Source organism: Protopterus annectens, chromosome 6.part0, assembly GCF_019279795.1.
Source record: "Protopterus annectens isolate FY-2018-M chromosome 6.part0, PAN1.0, whole genome shotgun sequence".
Classification (NCBI taxonomy): Eukaryota; Metazoa; Chordata; order Ceratodontiformes; family Protopteridae; genus Protopterus; species Protopterus annectens.
In genome coordinates this window covers 532476233-532496832 of record NC_056737.1, presented here as the reverse complement: position 1 = coordinate 532496832, position 20600 = coordinate 532476233, and the positions used below count along the sequence as shown (strand labels likewise).

The 20600-nt window shown below is 41.9% G+C and overlaps 1 protein-coding gene across 1 annotated transcript in view; it reads left to right on the top strand.

Annotated features, from left to right (window-relative positions):
* Positions 1-20600, top strand: part of LOC122803869 — a 1036817-nt gene that overhangs the window by 800631 nt on the left and 215586 nt on the right. Inside the window, exon 8 of the mRNA XM_044073549.1 lies at positions 5260-5364. Coding sequence (XP_043929484.1) covers positions 5260-5364 — 105 coding nt within the window. The remainder of the gene's footprint in view (positions 1-5259; positions 5365-20600) is intronic.

Below are 20600 nucleotides of genomic sequence, written 5' to 3'. Positions count from 1 at the left end.
GCTGCCCTTTGGTCTCACCACAGCCCCCAGGGTGTTTACTAAATGCATGACGGTGGTAGCAGCCCATCTAATGCTAGAGGGTATCCAGGTGTTCCCTTATTTGGATGACTGGCTCATCACTGCCCCAACCAGGCATCAGTTTGTACAAGCAAAAGACCAGTTACTAAAAACTTGCTTAACTCTAGGGATCACAATAAATTACAACAAATCAAAATTGCAACCCACCCAGAATCTGGAATTCATAGGTGCAACCTTTGACATTCAATCCATGCTTGCATCCATACCATTACCATGACTACAGAGTATTACAAGCCAGTTCAGGAGAATCATATGCTGCACTAAGATGTCAGCCAGAAAAGTCCTACAGACCCTAGGCTCAATGGCGGCAGCCATTACTTTAGTACTCCTGGCAAGGTATCACATGACAGTGTTACAATGAATGCTACAAAACCAATGGTACAGTTTCATTCACCCTGTGTCTACAAAGATAAGGGTGACTCAGATATGCAAAAATTACCTCTCATGGTGGACAGAGTCAAATCAGTCCAAACAAAGTCGCCCATTCATAGCTCTCAGCCCAAGGCCTTAGTGACCAAGGATGCTTTGCAGATTGGGTGGGGGACGGGCATTATCTAGAGATGACAGTCCAAGGCACTTGGTCACCCACAGAGGCCGATCTGCTTGTCACTGTTCTGGAGATGAGAGCGGTGCTTTTGGCATTGCAAGCATTCCAAGATTCTTCCTCTCAGGACAATTGCAATCCAAATGGACAATATGTTGGTAGTTTGGTATATCAAGAAGCTGTCAGAGTATGACAATTGGAGATACCCTCCAATCACTTTCTGGTGACAGTGCACATTCCAGAGAAGTCCAATCTGTTAACAAAAACCAAAAAACAGGACTTTAAAGGAATTAAAGTGCTTGTGCTTATCTAAGGAGTTTGGTTTTTGACCTTCATTTGGGCACTCGTGCAAGTCCTGTTTCTTGGTTTTGGTCTACTTCAGACTTGCACACATCTTTCGTATTGGTTTTGTGCAATCTGTTAACAAGCAAACTCTGCAGGTCCATTCTATTAAATCACGAGTGGTCCCTCAACCAGAAAGTGGCAAAAATTATTTTTCATCAATGGGGCCAGTCTAGCTGCAATCTTTTTGCATCTCCCGTAAACAACAAATGCAGCAGCTTCTTTTCCCTAATCCCCCCAGTGTGGGAGTCACTGAGGGAAGCTCTTCTCCACAATTGCCCCCCCCCCACCCAGTCTGCTACACGCCTATCCCTCAACTCCCTCGATATCCAGATTCTTACAGAAGGCAGCCAGATTGAAGAGCAGATTTATCCTCATTGCACCTTATTGACCTCAAGAAGTGTGGTTCCCCTTTCTTTGGCCTCACCTACTATTCCCACTTTGGATTCTGGATCAGACTCCAGACCTTTTGTCCCATCCATCAGGACTGATTCACCTAGAGCTTTCCAACCTCAGACTGACCACATGGTTTCTCCAATTCCATTGATGGTCAGGCAATCTATGCTTTCTTCCCTGTCCATTCTATTCTGTTATCTTCCCATAAGACTTGTACTAGGAAATTGTACAAAAGCAAGTGGAAATGATTTATTTATTGGATGGAGCAAAACCACTTAGAACCTTTTACAGCTCCTACATAGGCATTCCTTGAATTACTAGTGGAATTGCTTAATGAAGTAGAAAGCACATCTACTGTTAGGGTTCAGCTTGCAGCAATTTCAGATTTCCTTCAGGGATTACACAATTCTTCCGTGACTTCTGCAAAGATTTGTAAAGTATTTCTGAAAGGTATTCTTCTGCTAAGACCTCCCTTTAATGATCCCATTTCCCCATGTGATTTAATTCTAGTACTACAGGGCTTAATGCAATCCCCCTTTGAACCTGCAGTCAAATGTGATTTGAATTCCTATCTTGGAAGACAGCTTTTTCTGGTTGCTATAACATCAGCCAGGAGAATATCAGAGCTTGATGCATTATCCTCAAAACCCCCTTACTTGGTCTTTCACAAAGATGGGGTGTCCTTATGGACCAATGCTTCCTTTCTACCAAAGGTGGTGTCAGAATCCAGTATTAATCTGGCCATTCATCTTCCAGTATTCTTTCCAAATTTCAGTAACCAAGGGGAATTCTTGCTGCATTCATTGGATATTCATGGACAGTTGCATTACTATTTGCATCGTATGAAGGACTTTAGGAAGTCAGACCAGCTTTTTATTTCATTTGCACACCATAGGTTGAGACAACTGGTTAAGAAAGTAACTATAGCCAAATGGATAATGGAATGTATTTCTCTGGTGTATGCAAAATTAAATGTGCCTCTCCACAAACCTGTAAGAGCTCATTCCACCAGATTTGTGGCAACTGCCAAGTTTTTTTCAATCCATAGCTTCCATGGATGATATTTGCACAGCTGCTACGTGGTCAAATCCACATACTTTTATCAAGCACTACGAATTAGTTCTGGTGTTGAGGGGAAGAATGGTCTTTGGTATGCCCATTCTTAGGAACATCCTTTCTTAGGATCACCCAGGGTTCAGGTAGCTGGGGACTCTGTTCCATATGTTGATGGTGAATGAAAATGGACAACATCAGATAAAGAAGTTATGTGCTTACCATAACATTCCATCTGTGTTGTCCATTGTCATTCACCATCAACTCCCTACCCTCCTACTCCTTGCCGATAGGTACTGAGCTGGACTGAGAATGGCTACTAGCCACAACTCTGTGCTGAGATACCAGATGATTGCAGTGGTTTCAGCACATGTGCAGGAAAGCTGAAGATGATTTTGTGAAGAAGATTTGGAAGAAATAGAAAGAAAGCAAGAAGAAATGAGAACATACAGCAAAGAGATTGATGGATTGCATGAGAGAAGACATGACAGTGAGGCATGGCTGTTGAATAAGGTAGAAGAGTGGCACTGAACTGAGAAAGAGTTGGTGACACTTGACAGGACATGCATACCTCATATAGAAATTGTGAAAAAGAGGGTTGAATAATAATAACAATAATATGTTGAAAAAAGTACATAGAACATTGATAAGTAAAGAAAGGGTTATAAAATATAATGCATTTACTCTCTTGAGTAATAATTTAAAGAGCTCCTGCTCCCCACTTCTTGGCTTTGTTTGTGCCTGTGATATAGAGTATAAAGCCCTGACTGCAGCCCAGGTGATCCAAGTTTGTCTAGTGTCATGGCTGTTTGATGACACAATTCAAACTAAAATTCATAAGCATGCTCATTCTTGGTGTTCTTATGTGTGTGTGTGTGTGTGTGTGTGTGTGTGTGTGTGTGTGTGTGTGTGTGTGTGTGTGTGTGTGTGTGTGTGAGGGCTCTATATTAGAAGACCGAAGACGCATTCTTTTGAATGCATCTTGGTCGAACTTAAAAGGCTGAAAACGCAAAATATCGAAGCGGCTGTTAAGCAAATTCTTTCCCTGGGAAAGAATTTGCTTGGCCGCTTCGGCACTTTGCCATTTTCAGCACTGTAGTGCAGTCTCTAAGTTGGTATATTTAAGTAGTGGGGGGTGATTGCTTTTTATTTATTTATTTTTGTTGGAACAGTGATTTTTTTCACTTGGAAAAAATCGCTGTTCTGACACTTCGACGTTGTAAGCTTTCGCTTACATAGGGTCGAGCAATCACCGTTCGCTTTTTTAAGTGTTCGGTGATTTAATATAGACTCTGTGAGGGGAGGAGTTCCCACCTGATTCATGCTAAAATTCTAATGAAATGCTCTCGGTTGGAGAACTGAGGCCCATCAGGGACTGGTGCCAGGAAGACATGAGTGTGGCAACCAAAGCTAGAGATGATAGCCTTTTACAGTTCATGAGGCAGAGTATTCATTCATGGACAGAAAGGCCTCGGCAAGTGCTCATATCATCACCAGGATTGGGGCTAGGCCATAAAATGAAAAATTATGGAATTACTTGGACACTGACAAGAAGACAACTCACCTTCATGGCTGTCTCTTTGATGCCCCCCTTTCTTGGACTGTTTATTGTCTGATCAAGGGGAGATGTAATGGTTGGCAGGCATAGGGGCAAAAATCATACATATGAAAGGGCACACAGAACACTAGTGACTGCAGCACAATGTGTCCTGCTTAGTCTGCAAAGTAATTAAATAGTATTTTACAACTTTAATTCGTGCTATTTAATTATTCTTTATTTTTACATATTATATGTACATACATCTAAATGTCATATTCATTTACATATAGTACTCAGTCCTGCAAATATATCATGGCCTGAAAGAATAAAAGAGGATGCATGCTAATACCTGCTGAATCATAGATACATGTGCCCTTAAATTTTATTTTCCAAATGATACAGTACCAGCACTGATCTTTGCATTAAAAATGACAACCCTGCTGGGCAGTAAATCCAAATGTTAGGATTTACTGTTAGTGTAACCTCTTCTTAAGATAGTACCTCAGACAAATGAGCTTTGAGTGGTTGCCTACATTCTTCCAGTACCTTGACTATATATGAGATGCAGGGATTTGGATTCCTTGCATCACTTCATGATATCCAGAAAACGCAAACTGTATGAACTATTCCACTTCACTAATTGACTGGCTACTAGTGTCAGTTTGGTGTTCTCTGAATATCTTTGCTGTAATTAAAATTAATTATCTGTGGTATTCAACCTCTCTGCATGTATTACTCTCCCTCTCTCTCTCTCTCTCTATATATATATATATATATATATACAGGGTCTATGTTAAATGTTCGAACATCCAAAATGTCGAACATTACATGGTCGAGACCAAATGTTCAACATTTGGATGTCCGAACATAAAAAAAAAAAGAAATCACAGAAAAAATACTTTAACAGTGTAGGCAGGGGGCCAAGCCCCCCTGCACCCCCCTACTTAAATATACCAACTCCGAGACCGCACTTCCGTGCAGAAAAGGGAAATTCTCCTTAGCTGCACCGTACGGTGCCATTGAAAGTCTATCTTCGAGCACTCAAAATTTCGAACATTTGGTCTCGACCATGTAACGTTCGAAATTTTGAGCGTTCGAAGATTTGACAGGTACCCTACACACACACACACACACACACACACACACACACACACACACACATAGATTGATTGATTGATTGATTGATTGATTGATTGATTGATTGATTGATGGAGAAAACCAGTGAAGGTGAGGGGAGAAACATTGATTGATGGAGAGAAGGTGAAGGGAGAAACACTTGTGATTAATTTTGTTATTTCTTTCCAAGGCTAACATATATCCAGATGCTACAAAAATGTTTTGGACACCAGCACCCCCAAAGTTCGCTGCTCCAGTTTCCCTTGTGCAAGAAACTGTTTTCCCAAAGTATCAGGTATACAAAAATTGCAATTTTAATATACTTGTGTATTGAAATTCTAGACATCTTTTACAAACTGTAATGAAATGTGTTCTGGAATTTCTTAAGAAGTTATTTAATTAAAAAATGTTTGAATTTTAGTTTGAATTATGGCAAACATGTTATGTTAAGTGTGTGTAAATGCCAAGGTTTTTTTTTAATATTAACTTACAGTGATAAGAACCGTATGTGACAAAATCCATATATTTTTAGGCTTTTTTTCTGCTTCCCCACAGTGGACCATCAGCTTTTCCCAGAGCCCCTCCTTCTCCCTTGGGTCTGTTGGAACTACAAATGTTCCCAGACTATGTCCAAGTCATGTTTGGAACCAGGGTCTACTGAAACTCCTAATGCTCCTGGGCTATATCCAAGTCATGTGTTTGGCCATTAAGGAAATTGAGGCACTTGGGATAACATCATACTGTTGGGGGGGGGGGGGTAACTGTAATCTCCACCACCTTGCATGTGCTTAGTAACAACCATGGGTGGGACATGCAGTGGCCATCAACACTGCCCCAGCCCTCACTATCATAATGAACTGATGTCAGGAAAGTACCCTGTCTTCCCACAGGCATTATTACAGACTGTTGTCTCCATAGTCTCCACTGTAGAGCAGTCATGCTGCTGTGCCCCAAGTGTGTGCGCTCTCTCTCTCTCTCCTCCCTCAGGATAAGCATGGCTGTCCTCCCTGCCAATGACATAAAGTGCCTGAGCTGGTACTTGTACTTGGGTCACCTGTACAATACTCAGGACTTTATCCTTTTTTACTACTGGTACAGGCTGAAAATGCTTAGCTGTTTTAGTGATCATTTTAATGTTATAGTACTTCTTGCATCTATTGTTGCCAATAAAAGCAACTTCCAGCCCAGAAATGTAGTTCAGTTTTGCAAACTAATACCAATAAACTTTGAAAAAAATCATACTGTTTTTTTTTTTTTTCATTGACTGTGTCAGTGATTCCATGTTCTTGTATTTATAGCATTTTATTAGGCTTCGGATGACATATCCTTCTGCAGAGATAATATTAGTCAACAGGTCACTACTATGGCTCTATTCCGTGGAATTAAGTATTTAGTGGGAGAAAGGTCATTATTATTAACTTAAAAATTTGCAGCCGTAACCATATATAGCATTGGCAAATGATGGAGAGAGACATTCTTAAGTGGTATTTATAATGCTGGAAACGGGTAACTCAGTCTTGTTGAATCAATAACAACTAATGATAGCTGAACATCGAGCAGCTTAAGAGAAGAGATTTACCCAATGTTTCTTGAAGCCTTGTTTGGGAATTAGCATAGAAGATTAAGGCTTTGAGTTGTTAATGAGTTTATTTATTTATTTATATTTGTTGACTTGGAGTGTCCGAGTGGATGTAGGTCCATTTTCAGCGGAGGCCCGGGGAGAAAAGCTCCACAGTTAAAATAAACAGACAGTAGTTACATTGGATTACATAGCGATTAACAATTTACATAGTAATTACTTACAACATATTTACAGATGAAGAACATAGTACATCAGTAGACAACTAGAATCTTTATCTGTGAAGTACATAACAGACATTAACAAATGTTACAATAAGAAGTTCCTGCTGTATAATAAGTACTAGGCTTATGAGCATCTGAGCTTGCTATAATCAAGGTAGTTAGTGGAGTGGAAAGAAAGGTAGTGGTTGGATGGGGTGGGGTGAGTGATATTAGAGTGGGAGTTGCAAGGGCATATAGCCAGCATGTTTTTAGGTGCGCTTTTAGTAAAGTTTTGAAGTGGGTGCATGATGGTATGGAGATAATTGTGGGTGGGAGGGAGTTCCTTAATTTGGCTATGGTGCAAGAGAATAGTTCTTCACCAGCAGAGTTATTGGCTTTAGTGATCTGCAAGTGATTTTTGTTGCTGGATCTTAGTGGTCTGGTGGTGTGATAGGGTTGGAGTAGATTCTGGAGGGATGGGACATTTAGTGGATGGTTTACTAGTTTGTGGGCGAGTGAGAGTTGATACCATTGAAGGAGGTGAGAGAGTTCAAGCCAGCCCAGTTCAGCAAGTGAGAGACAGTGGTGACTACGGTAGGATGCCCCTGTGGCGAATTTGGCGATGTTGTTGTAGCAGGTCTCTAGCTTGTTTAGATCGCATTGCCTTAGGTTGGTATATATTAGAGAGGCATAAAGTAGGGTGGAGATAAGGTGGGAATTTGCTATTGAAATCTTTGCTGCTTTGGTGAGAAGTTGCTTATTTCTGTAGAACGCTCCTAGTTTTTTGTGGACTTTTTTATGGTCATGGATATGGGAATGTCAAATTTTAGTTTGTCTATTTCCACTCCTAGTAATTTGGTGTGTTCATTTGGGTATATAGTGGTGTTGTCTTTTGCTGTGATGTTAAAGTGAGAGTTGTTTTGAGTATGTTTGGTGGGTTGGAAGCTGAGTAGTTTAGTTTTGTTTGGGTTGAGTATTAATTGGGCATCGGATAACCAAGTTTCAACAGAGGAAAAGGCTTCCTGTGTGACTTTTTGCAGTTTGGGTAGGGACTGGGCTGAACAGATGATGGTTGAGTCATCTGTGTATTGTATGAGTGTGCCATATTTGGTGGCAGAGGCTAGATTATTGGTGAAAACAGAGAAGAGTAGGGGTCCAAGGATGGATCCTTGGGGAACCCCTATGGAGATAGCTAGTTGGGGAGATATGTCATTCTGCCATACAACGGATTGTTGGCAGTCAGACAGGTAACTCTGAAACCAGTTGATGACTGATTGTGAGAAGGATAGGTTATTGAGGACAGAGATAAGTTGTTTGTGTGGGACCATGTCAAATGCTTTAGATAGGTCTAGGAAAGTAGCAGAGGAGAGATAGCCATTGGTTTTATGCTGAAGGATAGTGTTAGTAAAGGAGAGTAAGGCAGTGGTGGTGCTATGGAGTTGCTTCCTGTAGTCCAGGATTTGAATCTGTCAGCCTCTGTTTGCCTACTGTTTGGCTCTGATCAAGTCATTTAAGCATACAGTGCTTCTGGGTTTACCCTGAAAAGGGATGCTTGTTTCCAGTGGATTTACCTGAATAATTATTACAGTTAAGGAAAGCTGTCTTAGCTCACATGAGTAATGATTTATTGGAAGTTCTCAGTATTTAAAATATCTGTAATTAGCATTATGGGCTATGATATAGCTAACCTGCTGGTAGACAGGTTCAGTGAAAAAATCACCCCTCTGTCCCCCCATCAGTAAATTAGGACATCTCCAGTACCTGCCCCCCTCCCCTTATCTCTAAGGAGCAAGTCATCACTGCCCTCTCATAGGCAAAAAATACAGCCTCCACGGGACCCGATAACATCCCAGGCTACATCCTACATGAACTCAGGCAGGAACTTGCAGCACCATTAGGCAACCTTTTCAACCAAAGCCTGAGTACCGGCTTCATCCCAGCCAAGTAGAGGACAGCCACTGTAATCCCTGTTAAATCTGGTTGACTTCTTTGAGACAGTCACCAAAGCCATGAATGAGGGAAAGAGTGCATACCACCTACGTTGACCTGGCCAAAGCATTCGATACTATTTCCCACTCAGGTGTAATAGATAAACTCTCTTTCAACTAGGCATCAGTCCATATGTTACCAGATGGGTAGCAAACTGGCTCAATGATAGAACCCACCTAGTCAAAATAGGAGAAGCCACCTTAAGCAGTAGACTCGTAATTAATGGTGTACCCAAGGGATCGGTCTTGGGGCTACATTGTTTGGGATATACTTTTCTGAGGTGCTGGCCAGGTTTACAGATGACTGCAAGCTGGGTGCTGTCATCAGTTGCCCTAGTGATGTGGACATCCTCCAAGAGGATCTCACCCAAACAAATGACTGGTGCCGGAAACATGGCCTCAAACTGAATGCCAAAAAAATGCATCATCATCATCCCCTTTGGGGAGAGTGACATCCCCACAATTTTCACATTAATAATAAGGTCCTAAGCATGCAATCAGTCAATAGGGACGTGGGCACCCAGGTTGATAGAAAACTGACTTTTGACCACCATATTGCCTCTGTTGTATGGAAAGCTTTCTACATGCCACACCTCATTAGTAAGGGTATCTCATCCAGGGACAAGGTGGTCATAACATCCCTGTATTCTTCCCTTATAAGACCCATTGAGTACAATGCCCCTTTTGGCATGTACCTCACAAAGTACATGCAGCAGCTGGAGAGAACACAGGGGTTCCTCATCAAGAGAATCCAGGGCCTCAAATATCTACCCTACACAGATAGACTAAAGGCCCTGTCCCTCTACTCAGTCTCCTACAGGCTCCTCAAAGGTGACCTCTGTCTGGCATAAAAAGCAATCTCAGACCCCGCCTTGATGGGACTGCTGCATATCTGCAAGTTAAGCTCCACTGGAGTAAACCACACACGCAACCTCTGCCTGGTCTGTGACATCAATAGAACTTGTTAGTGGACAGATTTGTGTACCTGAGACTCCCACTTTAGTGGAATAGACTCCCTCTCCCTCATTAACCCTTTTTAAGTGCAACCTGGATAACTGGATGGGGAACAGAAAGTATACCCCTGATATTCCACCTGTGTCCCTGCTGGACAGTGGCATAGAGTGCTGACTTATTGGAACATGGGCTAAATTCTTGGCTAGGCTTGTAAGGGCCTCAGGGCCAATAGCACAGTAACTTCACATCAGACTCAGAGGATCCCACAGCAGTGGATGGTTGGGTTGTCAAAGTGGAACTCTGCATCTGAAGGCTTAATATGTGTTCAACTGTGGTATCACATCTCTGTTGTGAGCAAAGAGAAGCCCACACTGCCATGCTCACAGCTTTAATAACCAAATGCATGGAGGCAGAAGAAGTAATAAGTATTGTGCTCAGTGTACAGTACATACTTATGTAACTACAACATGTAGAAGTGAACTACAGCATGGAGGAAATCCTGCAGGCTACTGTAGTCACATTTATGCTCCAGTATGCATTTTAGGTAATGTTCCCTAGACACTGTGAAGGGGGTAGTGGTCCACACACTCCAATTATAAAGGCACTGCTCATTGTGCACTGCATTTTTACTGCCACTGACATGCCCTCTGGCCAGCGTGCTGCTGCCTGCTGTCTCATGTTCCCATGGGGACCATAGACATTGTTTTCCCCCTGTGCATTTGGTTATTGAAGTTGTGGGCATGGCAACATATTCTTCTCTTTGCTCATAGGGGATTTGCAAACAGCCATATTTCTCTGCGGCTGAATGTCACTTCAACCATGTGTCCCCAGTCAAATGTACCACAGGGAAATGTTTCACTGCCTAGGTGCCTGAACCCTATTTTTATGATACTTCTTCATTTAGACAGAGATACACTTAATATATTTTAAATGAGACAACATTTAGATTGCTGCTCTATAACAAAACATTGACCACAATCGGGAAACCTAAGTACCACATTATTGCAAAGACATATTATTATTTCTGTTACAGCACCCACTATTACAAAGTTGTATTGTTACTGTTATGCAATGTTTTGGATCCCAGAAACACTGAGCAAAAGTTGTAGTCCCATCACAGACACATACATACCATGAAGCATATAAAAACAGGCTGATGACAGAAGGTTGCCAGGACAGTACATGTTGTATATTCTGTGTTATTTTCCTTCCTGAAATATGAAACACACCGACTAGAGACCATATCATAAAGAGCTTGGAATTCTGAAAAATGTCATATTGGATCCAATGTCTTGAGTGCTGGAAAGTGATATTGGGGCAGTGCAGGTGACTTATTATAGGGGCTGAGCATACAATACCTCATTCAGGTGTCTGACTTGTGCTGGAGTCTACCTTTCACAAACAGATGCAGTTGCTTTGTTAGCTATTAATGAAGTATACCTTTGCAAATAAATATAATAGCTTTCTGTGAGCTTGAATGAATGGGGGAAGAGGATAATGTCCAATGCCTGAAGCACCTTGTACTTACTTTACCATCAGCAGATCAGTCAGCTGGCACACACATGCAACTAATAGTTGAAAAGAAGCAATTTCAGATTTAGGAGGTAACTAAATTCTAATGACTTACAATCATACCTCTCTAGTGTGCCTCATTACGAGGAACGTACCTCATTTGGGGTCTTAAAAAGTTCATGTTCCTCGAAGTTCCTCAAAGTTCCACATTGAAAGAGTCTGTCACATTCAGTGTTAGGAATTTTTTTAAGTGAAATCCATGGTAAAAATTAATCATATTAATTCATTAAAGGATCTTCTTTATAAGTAAAACCAGCATATTTTAACCATCCTATGACCTTCCTAGTTGAAGTTGTTAGTAAGCCATTAGTATGTGTTCCACATTTTGCCCATTTGTTCCACATTATGAAGGCGAGTATTCCTCATTTTGGAGATGGAAGGTTGAGAGCTATGCTTACAATGCAAATGCTGCAGATGATAAGTACAATGTGACTGCTCTTTTACAATGATATGTATTAAGAAACTTCATTTATATGTAAGACTTATTTAGAATTGTAAAAATAATGTCTCTCAGATGGAACTTAAGATAACACATAAGCAGAATCATGATCTGAGATAACTGAATTCAGGTGGGGAAGATGGGTGAAAGTTGCAAAGCCAGGGGGAGGGGTGCTGGTGAGGACTTATGTAATGAGTATATAACCACTAGGGTGGGGTGGTTTTTGGTTAGCCATATCTTCTCATTTATATTGCATTACACAGTTCTGATGAGAGGTGGTAAAAATACACATTGCCCTTGATGAAGTTTCAATTAGTCCAATGAATAAGTTGCAACTATCAGGTGATGCTTGTAGTACAGGGGCAGTTTCTTTGGGTTAACTGTATATGGATATTAAGGAGAAAAGATGCAAGGATCTAATGGGATCCTATCCAGCATTTTCAAGAGGATATCTGAGATACTAATTGAATATCAAATAAAATTCTTCAGTAGGTAGCTTAGTGAATGGATGGTGTTACTATAAGAATGAAGTGGTGCTGCTCATTTCAAGAGCAGTTAATTTAACAACTCAAGAAACTATTGCCCAGTGACCTTGACTTTGTTGGTTGGTAAAATGATGGAGATGGTCTGATAGTCAATGATCATGAGAGTCTGAGAGTAGAATGGGCTGCTTTTGAAATTTCATTATGGATTCACAACAGACAGTCTCTAAAATTAACCTGATCCTATTTCTGCATCTGATTATTAGGGAAATAGAGGGAAATCTGTATGTAGCAGCTGTCTGGACTTGAGTATAGCTTTTGATTTAATGTTGTACTACATACTTCCTGAGAAAACAGGATGTTGGTAGCATATTTTACAGGCTGAAAAGTAGTTAGCAGAAAGCAAAGGGTTGCACTGATAATTATTCTCTTAGAAAAAAGAACAGACAAATAGTGGCTCACAGAGATCTGTACTAGCCTCAATTCTATTAATTTAATTTATCTTTGCCCTTACAGAGGATGTAGAAAGCCTGGGCCACTCTCACTACAGATAATTCCAGTGTCAGTAAGGTAATTAGATGGGTATGCAAGCTTGTTGGAGGGCCTGAAGAAGCTGGAAGGCATGTCCTAGAGGTGGTATCTCTCCTAAAATCCACTTGTGTGAACTTGCAGAGTGATTGCTCTGTGCTTGGGAAATTCAGCCACTGAAACACAGAGCAGGCAACAATGTGAAGCTACTATTAATGGAAGGCATATGCCATTGTGATCAGTCTGAGAGAGTGGCAGCAAAAATTGTATAGCTATTTATAAGTACAGTGCTACTTACTTTTGTACTGCTGAACAGAGTATGAACTACAAATACAAATGATTTTAGTAAACAATGAAGTTTGACTATTTGAGAACCAAGAAATGCATGAGCAGTATAGTTTTAATGAACATTTGTCCTCTTGCAACTATAAGTGGTCATTTAATAAGTACAAATGTGCAGTACAACTGTACCACCTTATCATCGTGTGTGTCTCATCAGACTGTTAACAGCAGTCTTACTGATTAGGGTACAGGGCCAATTAGAGAAGTCTCTCCTGGTTCTTCTGTCTGGGTATTTCCACATATTATTTTCCTACTTTTCAGTTTGTAATTAATCTCTAGCCAATTTAATTTTTCCTAACATTCTAGTTTATTATACGAGGTGCTCTTGATGCTATGTGCATCCTTTGCACTAATTGTGTCACTGCTGCTTCTCATTCTTTATTGAAACACTTGTCTTCTTTTGAAACTGTCATTTCATGCCTTCTCCTTTGGGCAGTAGTTGTCTTGAACCAATTTCCTTCTTCTCTACTGCATCCCTTTAAATCTGCTTGGCCAGCCACACTAGATTAATTTAGAGCTTATTTGTGCGATAATATTATATTATATATTGTTGTTCATTCATCCCACCCTTTTTAAAGAGTAGCTTTCATAACTGGGAGATGCTGCAGTTGATGTAGTCTTTTTTTTCTGTTTTAGTGAAAGCAGTTTCTTTGGAAAGACCATCTCTTTGACAGTTATTATTCTGTTCTCCTCCCAGATAATTTTTTTTCTTTTGATCTTGAGTGACTCAGAGGTTCATCACAGGATCATAGGAGGTTACTAGGCTAATGGCCCTGGGGCCCTTACAAGCCTAGCCAAGAGTTTATCCCCAAAAAGAAACCTCAGTCAGCACCTATCACCCCTGTCAATGAGGAACACAGGTGGAACCCTGGGGCAAATTTGTGGTTTCCCATCCACTCATCAAGGATGTTCTTCATTCCACATTGCTGCAGTCCTAACTATTGGGTAGTCCGCTGTCCAGTCGGCCCGAATACCAAAGTATATGGCTGACGTCGGTCACGGCGCATTAGACTGACGTCAGTACGTCAGGGTACTAATGCGCATGACCGACGTCATATCCTCAGTCTTTTTTGCCGCATGGTCCGATGCAGAAGCAGTTTTTGCGAGTGCATGTTGGCATTCTGAAAGTTTCTGAAGTCAGAGTTTCAGACCGAATCAAAGTTGGCTAAGTACCCCGTTGGGGAATATTTTGGTTTTTTCTTGCCTCAGTATTTAACCGGATGTCAGAAAAAGTGAATAACTGTATTTCTTGTGGGAAACAGATACCTCATAGGGATTACCATACTTTGTGTATACCTTGTTTAGGGCCTGAGCACGACGTTGTTGGATGCCGCTCTTGTGCTAGGTTTAACAAACGCACTATTAAGAGAAGGTTAGACTGTGCCAGGTTAGTGTTTGGGAAGCGTTGTAATTATAAAATGCCGTCGGAAGCTCCGACGCCCGCTTCAGCCAAAAAGTGCAAGGACAAAGCAGGGAAGCCTAGAGTGGAAGAACCGACAGTCCCGGACGTCGGTTCTTTAGAAGGCTCAGTGGAGCCAGAGGTTCTGCCAGGAGTTTCTTTGGAGTCTCAGGGAGAAACTTTACTGTTACAGGATGTATCTCAGGAAGTAGGCCAGCCTGAAGGGGCTTCTCAGGTGGTTGTTCTTCCCTCTCTTCCTAAGGTGGTTAGGGCCTCGCCTTCTGTTTCTAAGGCTTCTTTAAGAGGCAGGCCTGCTTTAGCTTCAGTGGGGGTTTCTCCGAGTGTTTCAGGGTCTTTGCCTAAGAAGCATATGCTAAAAATGGCAAAGGATTTGATTACAATGATTAGAGGTTCTATGCCCCCTCCTGATAAGAGGCCTAGGGTGGAACCTGAGTTTGAGAGTTTTGAGCAATGTTCGGAGGCTTCTGAGTCTTCGGCTGAAGACTTGCAGGAGTATCCTCCTTATTCTGATTCTGATGTGGATGATTCTACTCCTTCAGCTTCGCCTCCTGAGGATTTTTCATTTTCAGAGACTCTGCATTCCATGAGGGAGCATTTCAAATGGGAAGGTCAAGATTTCTCTGATTCCAGGAAGAGGCTTAGAGAATTCTTGTTTTTACCCCAGCATAGGCCTTTAGCTATACCTCCTGTTCTGAATGTGGTAGAAGATGTTTTTGCAGAGGCTTCCCTGAATCCTGACTCTTTGCCTCCTGCCCCAGTTAAACCGGATAGGTACTATAGGGTGCCTGAAGCCCATAAGTATCTTTTAAGAGTCCTAGGGCAGACCCAGAAACTGTCTCTCAGGGGCCTAAAGGTGTGAAGGCTTCTGTGGTTAAAAATCCTGTTCCTCCTGATAAAGAGGCAAGGGCTTTGGATAGATGGGGAAAGAAAGTGTATACTTCTTCCACTTTAGCCATGAGGGCGTTGAATTGTCAGTTTCATATGTTAAAATATCAGAATTATCTCCTTTCACAATTGAAGTCTAAGGTGGATGCTCTGGCTGAAGGTATTGAGTGTAAAGAATTGCAGGATTTAGTTCATGTTTCTGAACAGGTGGGTAAGCATTCCTTGCAGTGTGGTTTTGATGCTGTGCAGGCCTCCTCGAGGGTGGCTGCCACTGGTTCTGTTCTTCGTAGGCACGCCTGGTTGAGGGATCAGAACTTAGCTGAGCATGTTAAGACAAGGATTTTGGATGCTCCTTTACAGTCTGATGTGTTGTTTGGTTCGCCTGTGGAAGCAGTTTTAAAGAAAATGGAGGACAAGGCTAAGTCTATGCAAACTGTTAAGGATTTTTGCAGGTGCAGCCTCCAAGTTTAGTAGAAATTGGCCTACTAAGGGGTGGACTTATCCTGCTTATGATTCCCAGTCTAGGGGTAGGTCTAGACGTGGTAGAAGCAGAGCTCAAGGTTCTTTTAGGCCTAGGACAGGGAGTTCACCTGCTCAGACTTTTGGTGAGGGCAGGGGTCAGTCCTTTCGTAAGCAGACCCAATGACCTGCCTTTTCAGCTGCCAGTACATTCTCGCCTGGCAGCACCTTTGGGAGGAAGGCTGTCTCTTTTCAAAGAAAATTGGGATTTAATTACCCAAGACAGATGGGTTCTGGATATCATTCACCACGGTTACAGGTTTTATTTCCATACCTTGCCTCCTTTCAAAGGCATGCCAGACATTCCTCCTCTACAAAGATCAGAGGCTCACAAGCAAATTTCTCTGTTGCTCCAAATAGGGGCTATTCAGTCAGTTCCTGTGCCAGAAAGGGGCCTAGGATTTTATTCTCGCCTGTTCCTAGTACCAAAAAAGGGGAACACATGGAGACCAATTTTGGATTTATCTATCCTCAACACTTATCTGGACATTCCCAAGTTCAAAATGTTGACGTTACAACAACTTTTACCTCTGCTGGGCAAAGATCACTGGATGGTAACTTTAGATCTCAAGGAAGCTTACCTTCATGTGCCAATAAGACTAAGTTGCAGGAAGTATCTGCGTTTTCGAGCTGGAAATTCTCATTATCAGTTCTCTGCATTGCCCTTTGGCTTATCTACTGCGCCCAGAGTATTCACAAAGGTTCTGGCTCCAGTGATAGCTTACTTCAGGCTAAAAGGAATTCAAATCTATCCTTACTTGGACGACTGCCTGATTCTGGCTCAAGAAAAGGAAGACCTTCTACAGCATTTGGAATATGTCATAGCAGTGCTAAGATGCCTAGGGTATTCTGTGAACGAAATAAAGTCCAGTCTAGTACCCTCTCAAGACATGTGCTTTCTGGGTGTGAGACTGAATACAGCAGCCCAGATGGCCTTTTTAACCCCGGACAAACAAAAGAATCTTTCCAGTTACTTCCATCAACTATCTCTTCAGTCCGGGCTGACTGCAAGGACAGTCCTTCAAGCCTTAGGGTTCATGGCATCTTGTATTCTGGTGCTTCCCAATGCCAAACTGCATATGAGGAAGCTACAATGGTATCTCAAAAATCTGTGGACACAGCACTGCCAGGATTTGGACACTGTCATTCAAATAATACCTTGCATTCAAAAGGAATTTTTGTGGTGGGCTCAGGAATGTCACCTAAACAAGGGACTCTCTGTGACCCGACCAGAGGCAAGTCAGATTCTAACGACAGATGCCTCAGATATTGCTTGGGGAGCTCATCTGAATGGAAAGTGGATACAAGACAAGTGGCCTGCCAGACTACAGCATCTACATATCAACATGAAAGAGATGTTAGCAGTCCAGTTTGCATTAATGGCTTTCAAGGAGTTACTTCTTCCAGGGCAGGTGTTGATTCTAACAGACAACACAACTGTCATGTGGTACATCAACAAACAAGGGGGAACACATTCTTACCCATTGTGCAGACAAGCAATGATTTTATGGGAGACTGCGCTCAGTTTGCAACTAACTCTTCAGGCAAGGTTTCTGCCGGGAGCACAGAACTCCTTAGCAGATGTGTTAAGCAGACAAATCATGGATCCCCACGAGTGGAAACTGGATCTTCATGTATTTCAAAAATTGACAGTGTCATGGGGAACTCCAGACATAGATCTGTTCGCTTCTCCACTAAACCACCAGCTGCCAAACTTTTGCACGAAGGGATTTCATCACACAGCTTGGAAAGTGGATGCTCTTTCTTTCAGTTGGAAAAATCTTCATGTGTATGCTTTTCCACCTCTGCCTCTTCTTCCAAAGGTGCTTCTAAAGGTCAGACAAGACAAGCCAAGGATGATTTTAATAGCTCCAGATTGGCCTCGGCAGCACTGGTACCCATTACTGAGGAGTCTGGTAAGGAAGCCTCCATGGCCTTTACCCTTGATTCCACACCTGTTGTCTCAGAGGGACGGTCGTCTGCTCAATGTCAAGCTTCACTCTCTTCATCTAACAGCCTGGCATATTCTGTTTTGAAAGACAGCAGGTCTCAGCTTCCTCAACAAGTTTTAAATGTGATTATGGAAGCCAGAAGACCTAGTACAAGGAAAGTGTACGCAGAAAAATGGAAGAGATTTTTATTTTGGACTGCAGCAAAGAATTTTGAGATTTCTGAGCCTAATTTGAGTGTGGCTCTTCAATATCTTACTGAGTTATTGGACAAAGGTTTGTCTTTCTCTTCTATTAAGATTCATGCTGCAGCAATTTCAGCTCACTATGATTGTGACCCACCATTGTTTTCACATCCTTTGTTCAAGCAATTTCTTAGAGGGGCAAAGAATATAAGACCCCCACGTAGAGCTCCTACTCCTGCTTGGGACCTCAATTTTGTGTTGGAGAAACTTACTCTACAACCTTTTGAGCCTCGGCTACTGCTGAACTGAAATACTTGTCATGGAAGACTGCTTTTTTGTTGGCCATTACTTCTGCTAGAAGGGTTTCTGAGTTGCAGGCCCTTATGGCGGTTGAGCCTTTGAAGATTGTTCATAAGGATAGGGTATCATTACGTACTAATCCTTCCTTTATGCCTAAGGTGGTTTCTAGTGTGGCTTTAAACCAAACTATTCATTTGCCTACTTTTTATGCAGATCCCCAAAATAAAGGGGAAAAGATTTTGCACACTTTAGATGTACACAGGCAATTGCGTTATTATTTAAGCAGGACTAAGGATTTTAGGCAGTCTCAGCAGTTGTTTGTTTCTTTTGCTTTGAGTTCGCAGGGCAAGCCTGTGTCAAAACAAACTATTTCTAGGTGGATTGGGTTTTGCATTGCATTTTGTTATTCCCATCATGGCAAGGAGATTCCAGCTGGGATTAGGCCTCATTCCACTAGGGCTACTGCCACTTCAACAGCATTTCTAAGGGGGGTGGCAACTAAGGATATTTTGGAGGCAGCTACTTGGAGTTCAGTGCATACTTTCTCTAAGCATTACCACCTTCCTCTCTACTCTAAGTCTAGGGCTGGTTTTGCCACAGCTATTTTGCAAGGCATGTTATCAGCTCCTGCTTCCTTATGATTTGCCAGCCTCCCTTACCTCTGCTTTGGGATTCTACCCAATAGTTAGGACTGCAGCAATGTGGAATGAAGAACATAGTACAGTTTTGTACCTACCATAAATGTAGATGTTCGAGGATCCACATTGCTGCAGTCCAATTTACCCTCCCTCCTGCCCCTCTGTGTTTAGGGGTGGTTCTGTAGGTGAGATTATATTCTGGTACCTTTGTATATATTGTATATATTTTTGGTGCAGGTATGTTTGGTGTTTTTGGTTTTGGCCTTGTCTTTTTAGGGTCTTCTGACATCTGGGGCAAGAAAAGACTGAGGATATGACGTCGGTCATGCGCATTAGTACCCTGACGTACTGACGTCAGTCTAATGCGCCGTGACCGACGTCAGCCATATACTTTGGTATTCGGGCCGACTGGACAGCGGACTACCCAATAGTTAGGACTGCAGCAATGTGGATCCTCGGACATCTACATTTATGGTAGGTACAAAACTGTACTTTGTGCTTGAAGAGGGTTGGCGAGGTACACTGTTTAACATGTATGGGAAGTCTATTCCAGAGATGGGGCAGCTTCTGGGAGCATACCTCTCAACCTCTTGCAGCACAAAATCCAGAAATAATGGAGGGACAAATGCCCCAAAATAGGGTCACTTTTTAAATATTGCTCTTACAAATTTAGAAAGTTGATAGAATAACATGTTTTGCATTAGCATGAATTTTTCTGAAGGGTATGAAGTCTGAAACTCAAAAGTTTCTCTTTATTTTCTGACTTCAACCCTCAGTGATTTGCCAGAAAGCCACAATTTTTTGAGAAAAAGACCAAAAACATGAGGCAAAAATCTGGACATTGAGAAAATCTGTCCAGTTGAGAGGTATGTCTGGGAGACAAACCTGTCTCTCCAGCAGGTTTTATTAATGTTGCATATTAGATTCAGGCCTATCAATCGGGTAATACACGAGGAGTTATACTTACGAATATGAAGCATCTCTAGTAGGGCAGGGTCCAAGATTGCCATGTAGGCAAGACACAGATCACCTCTGAGCAATCTGTATGATACCGTACAGATCCACATTGATCATATGGATCAATACTGCAGTAGCCTTAGCTATATGGGTTATATCCTGGTAGGGATAAAGCAGGCAGCCAGCTTCCAAAGCTTCCATACACCCAGACTGTTAGTCAACCTGAGATGAGTTGGCTAAAAAGAGAGATACAGTGTTGTCTATTTTTATCCAGTTCAGCTGTGGGTTGTTGGATCTGACAGGATCTGACCTCGGCACTGACTAGGAAAACTTTGTTCTGGGGCTCTGACTGTTCCCTTACCCATAATCTCCTGTACTGCACCTCAGCACCTCAGATTTCATTTACCGTGGAAGATTTTGGACACGTCTTCTTAGGCTCTATTACATGCTAGCTTATCCAAGTCTACATATCCTTTTCTTCTCCTTCCCTATAGAGTTTAGTTGTTTTATTTCCTAGAGTAGAGACTGTCATTTTAGTATAGTTGGTGTGTGTGTGTGTGTGTGTGTGTGTGTGTGTGTGTGTGTGTGTGT